General features: G+C 37.1%; 1 protein-coding gene across 3 annotated transcripts in view; it reads left to right on the forward strand.

Annotated features, from left to right (window-relative positions):
- The first annotated feature begins 8,867 nt into the window (after positions 1-8,867).
- DCUN1D5 (defective in cullin neddylation 1 domain containing 5) overlaps positions 8,868-14,716 on the forward strand; it is a 37,190-nt gene continuing 31,341 nt past the window's right edge. Inside the window, exons 1-2 of one of the 3 annotated variants that reach the window (XM_057748983.1) lie at positions 8,868-9,277; positions 11,367-11,458. In XM_057748983.1, coding sequence (XP_057604966.1) covers positions 9,192-9,277; positions 11,367-11,458 — 178 coding nt within the window. In that variant the 5' untranslated portion in view covers positions 8,868-9,191. The remainder of the gene's footprint in view (positions 9,278-11,366; positions 11,459-14,716) is intronic. The other 2 variants (XM_057748984.1, XM_057748985.1) reach the window with 2 other exon arrangements.

A 14,716-nucleotide genomic window follows, 5' to 3' on the forward strand; every position in this document is an offset into this window, starting at 1 on the left:
CAGGAAGGAATCATGCAAGTAAAGGAGTTAGTATTTATTGGTTCATACATATAGCTGAAGATGATTCTTTCATCTGCACTTCTGTTTACCTCCATTTGCCCAATTAATCCTGGATACAGTTGAGGAGGTGGGGGAATAGGCCAGAAATGTGATAATGTGGGGATGATTTTCCACAATCTCCACTAACAAAGGGAATCAGAAACAGACACTGGAGGAGAACAAAATCAAAATGTGGAATTCCTTGCAGATATAAGAAAATACAGTTACTGTGATTAAATAATTTAAATATTTCGAGTCATCTATCAGATGTTTAATAGTATTTATTTGATTGCTGGTGCTTCATTACATATTAAAAATTAAATATCAAAGTTAATTTTAAACCTTTTGGTAAAAACTGTTTCTACTTCTTGAGCTTTGTTTTAAATTACCTTACGTAAGAGTTCTCTTGAATAGTCACAATTATTTTAATTGAAAATATATCTTACTGGTATTGAGGGAAAAGAAACCTTGTGGCTCTTAAAGTTTATACACATCAATTCCATTCACATTTTGTTGGTCAAGCAAGACACACAGTCATATCTTACTGCAAGTAGGCAGGAAAGTAGTGCTATTGTACCTCGTGCACAAAAGGTAAGAGAGCTATAAAATATCTGAGAACAGTTCTAATGACTACCATACCTTCTAAAGTATTTCAAATGAAGAAAACAAATATTGCTTGGACTAAGCAAAATAAACTTTGCTCTTTCTTTTTCTTCTGCCATAGTAACCAATAATGTTCTAGATAGTGACATTTGATAGATAAGTCAAATCTAGATAGATTTGTTCTAATGACAAAGAACAGGGTCCCCAGCTGACCCATGACACATAGTGTGAGCAAGCAAACAAATTTTGTTGTCTTAAACAACTGAACAATTGACTTCTTTGTTCCTCTGCCCTAATCTAGCCCATCCAGACTCCTGCAGATAGGGTATGCACTCACCCACCCCACTGTCTCACACCCAGACCATTTCACTAACTTACATAGCCTACGTGGCCCTGTAGTCATGTGATTTTGTAAAGCTGTTTTACAGAATGCTGTCTTCATGAAGTCTGTTGCACCTGTACATAATTATGTGATAATCACTGTCTAATAAATATAGTGCTTTTAATCTTCCCTTTCAGTGTTATTGAAGTATACTAGTGAAACTACGATTTTAAGGTTCTTAGTATAAAAAAAGTTTCAAAACATTAATGTAGTAGGTAATCTTTTCCTCTATAATCGTTGTAGGAAGGAGGATCCCTTCCATGGCGAAAGAGTGGGCTCTTGTCTAACACTTGGAAATGAATTGTCCAAGGAGACGCATACTGACAAAGCAAAAGACTTTATTGGGAAAGGGCACCCACGTGGAGAGCAGTAGGGTAAGGGAACCCAGGAGAGATGCTCTGCCACGTTGCTTGCAGTCTCAGGTTTTATGGTAACAGGGTTAGCTTTCCAGGTTGTCTCTGACCAATCATCTTGCTTGCTGCCCTTGTTTGGGCTGAATCAGGGTCTTTCCTGGTGAGGTGCAGATCTCTCAATAAAGATGGATTCCAGTGTGAAGGTTTCTAGGAGGTTTGCAGGATGCATGGGCTGGCATCTCCTCCCTCCCCTTTTTGCCCCTCCCAGATTCTCCTGGTTTGTTTTCAGTGGCAGCACTGCGTTCTTTATCAAAACTTCCTGTTGTGAAACAACTCAGGCAAGTTATTCTTTTAGATGCTTTGATGCTGCTTTCTTTACTGTGTGCATGATCTAGTTTAAAATGAAACATTCTTGCTTAGATTTGCAAGTGCATTATTATGCCAAATAGTATTCTTTTAAAAATACATAACCAATAATGTAAAGTGCTGAAAAGAAAGCTTTATACCATGGTAACAATTTTTTATTAGAATTTTTTTAATTGGAGTATAATTGCTTTCCAATGTTGAGTTAGTTTCTGTTGCACAACGAAGTGAATCAGCTATATGTATACATATATCCCCTCCCTCTTGGACCTCCCTCCCACACCCTGCATCCCACCCATCTAGGTCATCACAAAGCACCGAGCTGAGCTCCCTGTGCTATACGGCAGATTACCACTAGCTATCTATTTGGTACTGTGTATACGTCAATCCTAATCTCCCAGTTCATCCCACCCTCCCCTTTCCCTGTTGTGTCCACTTGCCCATTCTCTCTGTCTGCATCTCTATTCCTGCCCTGCAAAAAGGTTCAACTGTACCATTTTTCTGGAATCCACATATATGAGTTAATATACAATATCTGTTTTTCTCTTTCTGACATACATCACTGTATGAGAGACTCTAGGTCCATCCACATCTCTACAAATGACCCAACTTCATTCCTTTTTATGGCTGAGTAATATTCCATTGTATATATGTACAACATCTTCTTTATCCATTCTTCTGTAAAAGGACATTTAGGTTGTCTTCATGTCCTGGCTATTGTAAATAGCACTGCAATGAATATTGGGATACATGTGTCTTTTTGAATTATGGTTTTCTCAGGGATAAGCCCATTAGTGGGATTGCTGGGTCATTTTAGTTTTTTAATGAATGTCCATAGTGTTCTCCATAGTGGCTATATCAATTTACATTCCCACCAACAGTACAAGAGGGCTCCATTTTCTCCACACCCTCTCCAACATTTATTGTTTGTAGATTTTTTGATGTTGGACATTCTGACTAGAGTGAGGTGATACTTCATAGTAGTTTTGATTTGCATCTCTTTAATAACTAGTGATGTTGTGCATCTTCTCATGTGCCTCTTAGCCATCTGTATGTCTTCTTTGGAGAAATGTCTATTTACGTTTTTGGCCCATTTTTTATTGGGCTTTTTGTTTTGTTTGTTTTTTGTTTTTTGATATTGAGTTGCCTGAGCTGTTTGTATATTTTGGAGATTAATCATTTGTCAGTTTCTTCAATTACACATATTTTCTCCCATTCTGAGGGTTGTCTTTTCATCTTGTTTATGGTTTCCTATGCTGTGCAAAAGCTTCTAAGTTTAATTAGATCCCATTTGTTTATTTTTCTTTTTATTTTCATTACTGAAAGAGGTGGATCAAGAAAGATCTTGCTGTGATTTATGTCAGAGTGTTTTTCCTACGTTTTTCTCTAAGAGTTTTACAGAATCCAGCCTAACATTTAGGTCTTTAATTCATTTTGATTTTATTTTTGTGTGTGGTGTTAGGGAGTGTTCTAATTTTATTCATTTACACGTAGCTGTCCAGTTTTCCCAGAACCACTTATTGAAGAATTTGCCTTTTCTCAATTGTATATTCTTGACTTTTTATCACAGATTAGGTGACCATAGGTGTGTGGGTTTATCTCTGGGCTTTCTAACCTGCACCATCGATCTAGATTTCTGTTTTTATGCCAGTACCATACTCTCTTGATTACTGTAGCTTTGTAGTATAGTCTGAAGTCAGGGAGCCTGATTCCTCCAGCTCTGTTTTTCTTTCTCAAGATTGCTTTCGCTATTTGAGGTCTTTTGTATTTCTCTACAAATCATAAAATTTTTCGTTCTAATTCTGTGAAAAATGCCATTGGTAATTTGATAGGTATTGCATTGAATCTGTAGATTGCTTTGGTTAGTAGAGTCATTTTCATGATATTGATTCTTCCAATCTAAGAACATGGTATATCTCTCCATTTTTTTGTGTCATCTTTGATTTTTTTCATCAGTGTTTTATAGTTTTCTGAGTGCAGGTCTTTTGCCTCCTTAGGTATTTTATTCTTTTTATCGCAATGGCAAATGGGATTGTTTCCTTAATTTCTCCTTTTGATCTTTCATTGTTAGTGTATAGGAATGCAAGAGATTTCTGTGCATTAATTTTGTGTCCTGCAACTTTACCAAATTCATTGTTGAGCTCTGGTGGCATCTTTAGGATTTTCTATGCATAGTTATCATGTTGTCTGCAAACAGTGACAGTGTTACTTCTTATTTTACAATTTGGATTCCTTTTATTTCTTTTTCTTCCCTGATTGCCATGGCTAGGACTGCCAAAACTATGTTGAATAATAGTTGTTAGGGTGGACATCCTTGTCTTGTTCCTGTTCTTAGAGGAAATGCTTTCAGTTTTTCACCATTGTGAATGCTCTTGGCTATGGGTGTGTCATATTTGGCCTTTATTGTGTTGAGATATGTTTCCTCTATGGCCACTTCCTGGAGAGGTTTTATCATAAATGGATATTGAATTTTGTCAAAAGCTTTTTCTTCATCTATTGAGATGATCATATGGTTTTTATTCTTTAATTTGTTAATATGGTGTATCACATTGATTAATTTGTGTATATTGAAGAATCTTTGCTTCCCTGGGATAAATCCCACTTGATCATGTTGTATGATCCTTTTAAGGTGTTGTTGGATTCTGTTTGCTAGTATTTTGTTGAGGATTTTTGCATGTATGTTCATCAATGATATTGGTCAGTAATTTTCCTTTTTTTGTGATATCGTCTGGTTTTGGTATCAGAGTGATGGTGGCCCCGTAGAATGAGCTTAGGAGTGTTCCTTCCTCTGCAGTTTTTTTTCAAAGAGTTTCAAAAAAGTAGGCGTTAGCTATTCTCTAAATGTTTGATAGAATTCACCTGTGAAGCCATCTGGTCCTGGACTTTTGTTTGTGGAACATTTTTAATTACAGTTTCAATTTCATTACTTGTGATTGGTCAGTGTATATCTTCTGTTTCTTCCTGGTTCAGTCTTGGAAGGTTGTACCTTTCTAAGAATTTGTCCATTTCTTCCAGGTTGTCCATTTTATTGACATACAGTTGCTTGTAGTAGTCTCTTATGTATGATCCTTTGTATTTCTGCAGTGTCCATTGTAATTTCTCCTTTTTCATTTCTAATTTTATTGATTTGAATCCTCTCCCTTTTTTCTCTTGATGAGTCTGGCTAAAGCTTTGTCAATTTTGTTTATCTTCTCAAAGAAACAACTTTTAGTTTTATTGATTTTTGCTATTATTTCCTTCATCTCTATTTCATTTATTTCTGCTCTGAATTTTATGATTTCTATCCTCCTACTAACTTTGGGTTTTGTTTGCTCTTCTTCCTCTAGTTGCTTTAGGTATAAGGATAGGTGTTTACTTGAGATTTTTCTTGTTTCTTGAGGTAAGACTGTATTGTTATAAAGTTCCCTCTTAGAACTGCTTTTGCTGTGTCACATAGGTTTTGGATCGTTGTGATTTCATTGTTATTTGTCTCCCTGTTTTCTTAGAGTCTTTTTTTTTTGGGGGGGGGGGACCCAATGTGGCTTAAGGGATCTCAATTCCCTGAGGCAGGGATGGAACCCAGGCCCATGGCAGTGAAAGTGCCAAGTCCTAATCACTGGACTGCTACGGAATTTCCATAGTCTTCTTTCTCTGGGCTTATACATATGGAAGTATTTTACAAAATTTTGACCTATAAGGTTGTTTTGAAAAAAATCAATGTTAATGTATGGAAAGGAGAATATTTGTATACATCTAGGACCACAATAATAAGTGGCATCCCACAAATCACTTAATTTCTGTATTGTTTGTTTTTCTGGCAAGTTGAAATGCCCTATTTTAAAGAGGTTTTTAGAAAAAAATAAACTATGTTCAGGACATATGAATTTACACATTTTAGGACCCTATTTTTGGCTGCTTTGATATAGATACAACAATTTTAAAATATCTTCTTCATGGCTTCATTCTATAACCCCCCAAAGCTAAGGGATGAATATACAACCAAAATGTCAAAGAGATCAAAGCTATGGCTCAGTTTCAGTCCTTTTGCCTACTGCCCTATTTGGCATAAACATATGTTCTCTGTCTTTTTGGATGGATATTATTTAGTTGTTTTTTCTATAGCCTTCATGTAACCGTAAAATAAGATGAGGGATAAAGGATATTTTGTGTCTTACCTAAAGTCACTGAGCATCTTTGGATCTGAAACCAGAACATGTGTTTCTATTTAAGGTAAATGCTTCATCCCTCCCTTTCCTTCTAATATACTTTTATTAAAAGAATTCTAGTACACAACAAAGAACCACAGTACTCTGTGATAGTTTGTTTCTCCATTCTAAGTGCCTTCTTGATGAAAAATAATGTATATGTGTGTGTTGGTGAACAGCAGAAAGGATTAAAACCACATAACTAGGCAATTCCATACTGCTCACAGACAGTGATGCTATCAATATGCCTCTTCTGTTACAGTAATTGGAGTAATGGAATGCTCCATTTTGAGAATGGAGGTATAGTGGTGGCATTAGGTACTGATCAGGCAAGGCATGAAGAAAATGATCTATGTGATTTCCAGGGAAATCACATTCCCTTTAATATCATTAACAAGCATAGGTTATTGACCCTATTCTTTGTTCATAATGTTCTCTTAAAATGTAAATAGGCTGCATGTATTTCTTCCTCCAAACTGTAAGCTTCATGAATGCAAGAGTCATGCCTGCCTTTTATATCCCTAAATCCAGCAGTTCTTGGTTTAAGTGATCACTAAATATTGTTTGAGTAACAGACTGAATGGGTGGATATCATATATAGACTCAGACTTCTATGTTTTCTTCAGAGAATTCTATAGATGCATTCAGCTGAATCTTCAGGTGTGATGTAGGTCTTCTTCCTTATGTCTGGAAGTGGCTTTTTATGGTCAAGTTACCTGTGAACTCAGAGACAATTATCTGCTCCCAACTCTCACGCAATAAACAATAGTGGAGAAAGGATAACCACAATAAATATTCCTATTTAGAAAAGAACAGAAGATGTGCAATAGTCCCTGGTCTGTAACAATGCTGGTATCCTGCTAGGCAGGTATTATGAGGGTTTCTTAGTCTTCAAATAGGCCTTCATTCTGCTCCCTGTAAGGATATCCCTTGAACATTGTCCTTTGAGGTCTTTGTCTATCACCTTTAGATTTTTATCCCATTTCCTTTGTCCTATTTGGGAAAAGGGATGTTTAGCTTTTGTAGCTCACTTCTTGAAGAAATAAGCTTGGTTATGTCTAAAGGGTTTTGTTATTGTCCTTTGTTTTGTTTTGTGGGATTGGGGCACCTTTTGTATCAGCTTTACTGAGGAATGACATTCATACAATAAAAGGCATACATTTTTAGTTGTACAGTTCAATGAGTTTTGACAATATACACACCACCACCTTAATCAACACATAGAATATTACTATTGTCTAAAAAGTTCCCTTGTGCCTCTCTGCAGTCAAGTTTTCCCCCTCCATCACCACCCCAACTCAATCCCCAAGCATCACTGATAGCTGTCCCACATATAATTTTGACTGTTCTAGATTTCATAAAATATCAGCTCATGTTCAAATTTCCAATTGTCTCATATATGCCAAAATATTGTTTATGTCCTTTGAATAAAGATTAAAGTAAGAACCACATATAAAAAGTAATTCATCTCTCTTTATAATATCTTTTTTTTTTTGATAGGTAAGAAGTGGATTTATTAGAGAGAAACACATTCTATAGACAGAGTGTGGGACATCTCAAAGTTGAGAAAGGCCTATAATATCTTTTAAAACTTCCTTCTCTCTCCCTCTTTCTAATAATTTGTTGTGAATCTCAGTCATTTTTCTTGTAGATCCGACACTCTAGATTTTGCTGATTGCACTGAGTTTTAACAGGTTTCTCTGTCCTCTACTTACAGATGCTATTTCTTTTTAGAGATTTGATCTTATACAGATTTGTGGGGGGGAGAGGAGGTTGTTTTGTTTTGTTTTGTTTCATGCATTTTTAATTGGGTTGAAGGATTACAGAATTAAGGAACAACATTCTTTGGATTCTAAGGAACAGAGAGTTTAAATGCATAAGCAAAACAGTGAGATTTATTGGCTCATGTATCTGAAAATTACAAGGCATGTAATGGACTCAGGACTTAGATCATAAAATTACCTCTTGGTTTTTCTTCCTGCTTGATTCTCATCTCTTCTGAGTTTTGGCTTCTTTCACCACCACCTCCCAAGTTCAAGTCCATAGTAAATAAAGTTGCTCTTGTGGCTTCAATTTCATGTCTTTGGCACGGATTGGCCTGGCTGATCACGTGTCCATTCTGAACCAATTAGTGGCCCTAAGGAAATATGACAGTCTGACCAGATGAGGGTGCAGGGTGAAGGTAGTCTCACCAGAACCACATTGAGTGTTAATAATTTAAAGACTTTTAATCCTCTACCATCACAGTGAGTTTACAGACGTGAACTTATTTTACATACATATTGACTAAAATGACTTTCTACTATATAATTTTGACATGCAATAACCTTTATTTATAAATAATATTTTCACCGACCTGGAGGTGGAATGATTGATTACAAATGCTTTGGGCTGTAAGGTTTGTAAGGGGAAGTCCCTTAGAATTGTCCTTCAAATTCCTATTTACTAGGTCAGCGATCACCTACTGTCTCTGCGAGGTGAACTCTGTGAAATAGAAATGGTAGGGCTAAGTTTTAATAAGAGAAAAAGTGATAAGCAGAGGTCAGGGATGACGGAGAAGTGGAGGTGGGTGAGTGGGAGGCTGATCGATGGCCCGTACAGAAACATGCATTTAAGGGGCAGGGAACAATTAACGTGAAGTTACCACACGTAAGAGATCAGAAGTGAAACCTGGTTTAGTTTACCAGGTTATTTTTAACGCCAACTGCAGACCAGTAGTGGTTTCATAAGACATTTTGGGGGAGTGACCTTCAGCATCAGGGCAGGGTGGAAGTTTCGTGAGAAAGGTCGGGATCGCCTGGACAACCAAAGCCGGTCAATCAGTCAATAAAACCCATTTTCGCCATTCGCGGCGTAACCCGGTCGAAAGGTAGCAGGCCCCCCACCAGAGCCACGCCCCTCCCGGCGTCCGTCTCTGCGCTTGCGTCACTTCCGGCCCCGGGCGATTCGCATCCGGGTCGCAGTGAGCCGCTTGCTCTCTAAGTGTGAGACTGGTGGAGGTGCTGTGCTATCCGCGTTCTCTCTTCCCCGTGTGATCGAGCCGCAGTGCCTGCTGGCGAGGAGTACCCACTGCCTCGAGCAGAGGGGGGCGAGGAGGGGACCTGGGAGCGGGCAGCGGCCGGGCTGGGCCGCTCTGGGGCGGGCTGGCGACTCTGCTCCTTCGCTTGCTGCTGTCTCTGGGAGCCGGGTGCCAGCACTGAGGAGTCTCCAGCCGACAGCGACCCCCTCCCCCGGCTCACCTGCCCGCCCTGCCGGGGAGGGCGGAAGATGCCGGTGAAGAAGAAGAGAAAATCTCCTGGGGTGGCAGCGGCAGTAGCAGAAGACGGAGGCCTCAAAAAGTGTAAAATTTCCAGGTACCACCTTCCCCTACTCTTCAGTCTTTCCTGCTCTGTTTCAGGGCTAGAGGAGAAGGAGGCGGGCTGGGTCTCCGGGGCTCGGGTTGGGAGAGGTGAACCCCCTCTGATAAACCGAGGTGGGAGGCGCGGAACCGCGCGAGTCTGCGCCGGGCTCCACCTCGTGTTCGGCTCTTGTGCTCTGGCGCCCGCGAAGGTACTCCGAGAGTCGCCTCACGTTGGAGTTTACGTGCCATGAAGGGTGGGGAAACAGGCATGCGTACGCAGATGGCCCTCCTTCCCCTTACCCCAACTCCCTTAATCCCTTTCCTCGCCTTCCTTCCATACCTAGAAGCGAGTACAGATCCGTGCAAGGGTCACTTCTAGAATTTCTTCGTAGAGTGTGAAGAAAGGAGCAGAGCACGAGGAATTTTGACCGGACAACTGCCATAGGAATGATAGAAAGAAAAGCTCGTTATGCTGTAATTGGCCTCCAGAGTTAGTATTTGGAGTGACCTAACCTGGACCATGCCAGCAGGAGCCCCATTTTTCTGGAAGTATAGTGCCTCCACCTGCGCCAAGTCCCTATGTGCAGAGTGGGAAAGGCCCTGCATGCGTTTTGTTTTTTAGCCATCAGGATGTTGTTAGCTCTCAGTATAAATATTAATAATTTGAGAGCTATTGTACTCTGTATCCTCTTGGAGAGAAAGAAATCAAGGCAGAGCTGTACTTATATAGCTCTTGATCCCGTTGTAGCCTGTCATTAAGGCATTACAGCAACATTGTATGCTGCAAAAAAAAAATCATTGCAATTTATGTGTGAGAAGTGGTTTTTTTAAATCCCTTTATCGAGTGTCTTGACTGTATTAGTGGTTGGCACTTAATGTAACAACTTCAGATGTACCATTTAAAGTAGCCAGCATTATGAAGAGGAGATGATGATAGAACTCTCCTTAAAAGAGAGATCTGCTTAAAATGTGAGGGTAGGTAACTTCTTTAGTCTGCACCATCCTTTTTGTAATTGGTTGAATTTTTTTCCTCGTTACCGTGTTTGGGAAGAGCCCAAGGGTATTTCTTGGACTATTACTGTGAAAGTTACTGCTGTTTTCTTATACCTCTTGATAACTCATACTAGAATTTGACATAGTTACTCCACTAGGTCATATGTTTATGAAACATGCAAATTAGTTTTTTATTACATTAACTTGTAGTCATCTTAATTGTGTAATGTATCAAAATTATTGAAATTAAGTACATTAAAACAGCTGAGCAGTCAGTAGTCTTAGAACTCAGGTGATACTTTGCTCTATCAACTTAAAATTTTAAATATGGTACCCTTATTTTGCATTATTCAGTTGCAGAAGTTACAGCATTACTATGTCATTGTGGTAGTGTAAATGAGCTCCCTGAGAAAAGTTTCTCTGTTCATTAATCCTCGAGGCCATTTATGAACTTCCTAACTTTTAATGATTTTATGGAAAAGGTAAATGGACTTGGATTAAATAGCTTTGGCCCAATTATTTGAACTGGTATTATCTGTTAGGGTTTTTTATTTTTATTTTTTTTAAATCTGTGGAATCTAATTATAGCCTGAAGTCTTCTATTATCTTTTGTCTTGGAAATATTGATCTACTGATAGATGATAGACAACTCTCAGTATATAATATTATTCTGAAATATTGATTCACTGAGTATCAGAATATACTTTGTAAGATTTGTTTTCAAATTATATACGTATATAATTTCCATACAAATCAGCAGAAGAATCACTGTAAAGATTTATACTTTGCTAACTCCCAGTCCTGCATTGAGACCGTTAGGTTGAACTTCTGTGTGGTCCTTTGAAATCTGGGGGAAATAATTTTAGTTATATTTTTGGAATTTGATAGTGAGCAAAGTAGCATTTGGGTTTTGTTAGCCAGAAATTTTTATGTATAGATTAATGTTTCAAATTGCAAATATTTAACAATTCCAATTTTTCCCTATAACACCAGCTGTAAAAAAAAAAAATAGTTTGTTTGGTTTGAATTGAAGTAGTTCATATTAAACTTAGCTTTACACTAAAAGTTGAGACTTTATAAAATTCTTAGGCATTTGTGTGTTTTCTAAGCTATTGCAGATCCCAACCCCCTGCTAGACTAATAAGTGGAGAGGAACATTTTTCAAGCAAGAAGTGCCTGGCTTGGTTTTATGAGTATGCAGGTAATGAAATTAATATAAGAAGATATCAGTCACATGCTTTAAAACGTTTTTTTTTGGTTCATTCATTTAACAAATTATTCATTGCAGGCCTGCTATGTGTTAGTCCTGTGTGCTGAGATCAGGGTCAAGACTGAGGATTATGGTTAGGCTAAGAATTTGGTGCCCGTTCAGGCTGATATTTCTTTAAATATATAATTCAGTATATGTTTAGTGGGGGGGGGGGTGAAACTCATTTACTATTAGTAAAATTTGTAAACAATTCACTTATTGGTTTATATCCCTTGGCTGCAGTAGTGTTGGTATTCTAAGTGTGTAATAAAACATTTTATACTTTATATGGTTCTTTTTTTTCTTCTCAATTTTCTTTTGAAATTTTTCTGAACCATAAATTGACATTTTATGAAACTTTTGGGAGACATAGTAAAAGATGTAAAACTCAGATATATCATTGTGTGACAGATTTACCTTTTAATATAATTGCTATTTATTTAGCCATTCACTTCTACTGGACATGCAATAATAAACAGACTGATATTAGTACAGTGTATTATATGCTATATTAGGAAGATGCACTGTGAGAGTTCATAGGAGCAATGTATAATCCAGCCTTAGAAGTGTCAGGGAAAGCTTCTTGAATAAGCTAGTTTAAACTACACTAAATCCTGTAAGTGGTGAATGAAAAACTCTAGGCCTAGGGTGAGACTGTAGTTTGGAGGTAAAAGTCAAAGCCTGGGATGAGGCGGAAGAGTTAAGTAGATATACGAAAAAGAACATTTGCTTCTCATTTATTGTTAACTTCATCATAAACATATATGAAAAACAATTTTTTCCCCTTAGAATGATTTAGTTCTTTTGAAGTTACTGATTTTAAAGCTTTTTTTCCCCCTCCCCTAATCAAGTTAAGGTCTCAAGGGTACTTTGAACTTAAGGTTTAGGTTGAGGCTAACTGTATGGAAAATAAGACTATTTTGGGGGACAGTAACTTCACTGTTGGGATTCACTGAGCAATCCCAAAAGTATAATTTAAAAATTGTTTAGTAACAGAACAGATTCTTTCTAGACCAGAAAAACTGCTATTACTGGCATCCCAAGGCAACCACTAACCCAAATTAAATAGAGGGAATTCATTTTCTTTTGACCTCCATTTAAAATGTTGACCCAGTATTCAAAATGCCAGTTTTACTGGCATGCATGATAATGATACAAAAACAAAAGGTCAGTCATCTTATTTTGCCTGTAAAGGGTACTAGATACCATAAAATTAATGCCAATTTTTTTCTTTCATGCTTGCTTGTTTTACTTCTCATAGGGACTTTCCTGGGTAGCATAAGAATTAATTTAAACATTTATTTCCTATACCAGCATTTTTTAATTGCCAGCAAAATAATTGCTATCTCTATTCCAGAAATTGTGCTAATTATGTAGTGTTCTCCTATGACTATTCTGTTAAGTAGGTGGTGTTACCCTTCTTTTATAGATGACAAAACTGAGGTTTAAATTAATTTGCCCGAGATCGTACAATGCCAAGAACCTGGATTCAAACTCAGGTTATTCTGACCGTGGAGCCTGTGCTTTAACTACTACTGTCTTGTTTTAAAATATGTACATGACAGCTAGTTTTCCTTTTACAAAGAAACTATTAGTAAGTGTACTTGAGATTAACTTATCTTCTGTCATTCATTGAATGATGCATATTTATTGAGCATTTGTATATTGGGCACTATGCTAAGTGCTGGGAATATAATGGTGAACAAGTCAGACAAGATCCCTGCCCTTGGGGGACTTGGCTTCTAGTGGGAAAGATAGACAGTAAATAGTAAATAGGTAAGATAATTACAGATTGTGGAGGATTATAAAAGTAATAAATATGATGTGATGCAGGGATAGAAAGTGAAAAGTTGGGATGGACTTTCAAATAAGGTGACTAGGGAGGGCCTCTCTAGAGATTACTTTGGTCAGAGACCTAATTGATAAGGAGGTGTCAGTTGTTTGCCAAATAAACAGTAAATGGAATGTCCCTGTTTAAAATGGAGACAATAATTATACCTACTGAGATAGTATATGTAAAGAAAGCACTTAGCACTGTACCTAGAATATAGTCAGAAGCCAATAAATGTCCGCTGTTATTGAAAGAGTAATAGTATTGCAGCATCAGATTTACTGGTTGTATATTTTTACTGTACTGTTCCAAAATTAACAGCATAGCTCCTAGGTAGTTTATGTTGAAGGTGCTGTGTCATTCATTGAGCAGATTTTTTTTTTTTTCCTGAGCATCTGCTATGGCTGGCATTGTTTTAGACCCTGCAGATATAGCCGGGAACATTTCTTTATAGTTATTAAAACATCAGAAAATTTATTTTTTTTAGTTTTAAAAATGTATTACCACAAATCTTGTTAATACAGTATTATACGTCATGTGTGATAAGCCTGATAGTTTTTCCCTTTCATAAGGTCTTTCATCTTGAGTGATATTTACATTAGCACAGGTTCAGTAATATATTGGGGTTGTTACTGAACAAAAGCATAGAAAGTGAGAAGGCACTTTTAAAGTCTTATAAAGAATCAAAAAGAAGCGGGATAGAATTGCATAGTCCTAATAAAGTAACCAGCTGGTAGAGTGAACTAAATCATTTTCATAGCTTCTTTAATTGAGGGGAAGCCTATTTTGTGCCGGAAAGAGTTAGTTAAATTCCACTCCAGAGGTTTTACCCTGGGAGTAGTTTTATTGGAAGAGTTTGTTTCGAGAATCTGGGGAAAAGAACATTAGTATAGACCTTGTTTTAGATTTAGATTGTTGCTATTAATATTTGCATTGCTTTGTGGAAATCACTTGACATTTACAGAAGGGTCTTATATGTATCTTATGTATCTCTATATAATATAATTTAACTTGATTCTTATCAAATTTTAATCACTAATTTCCCATTTTTTAGGGAGGCTATATTTTATGACAGTAACTGATATTTCTTGACATGACTCTTCATCTTTCTCTTCCAATTACTAATGATGGCAGCTTTGAGGGCAAGTCTGGTTTCTTACTGTGTTAGAAAAGTTTAAAATATATTTCCATCATGCTTTAAGAAAAAAACTTTGTTTTCGTCCGTTAAATTTTTTATCTGATTTTTACTTTCATCCAAACCATGTATAAAGATGCATATTTGGTATTTTTTTTAACACCTTAATTGTGTATATGTTCTTTTAAAATTATATAATTAACACATTCTCATAAAAAAAAGCTCCAAATATATATTAGGAAGT

Source organism: Hippopotamus amphibius, chromosome 9 (assembly GCF_030028045.1).
Source record: "Hippopotamus amphibius kiboko isolate mHipAmp2 chromosome 9, mHipAmp2.hap2, whole genome shotgun sequence".
Lineage (NCBI taxonomy): Eukaryota > Metazoa > Chordata > Mammalia > Artiodactyla > Hippopotamidae > Hippopotamus > Hippopotamus amphibius.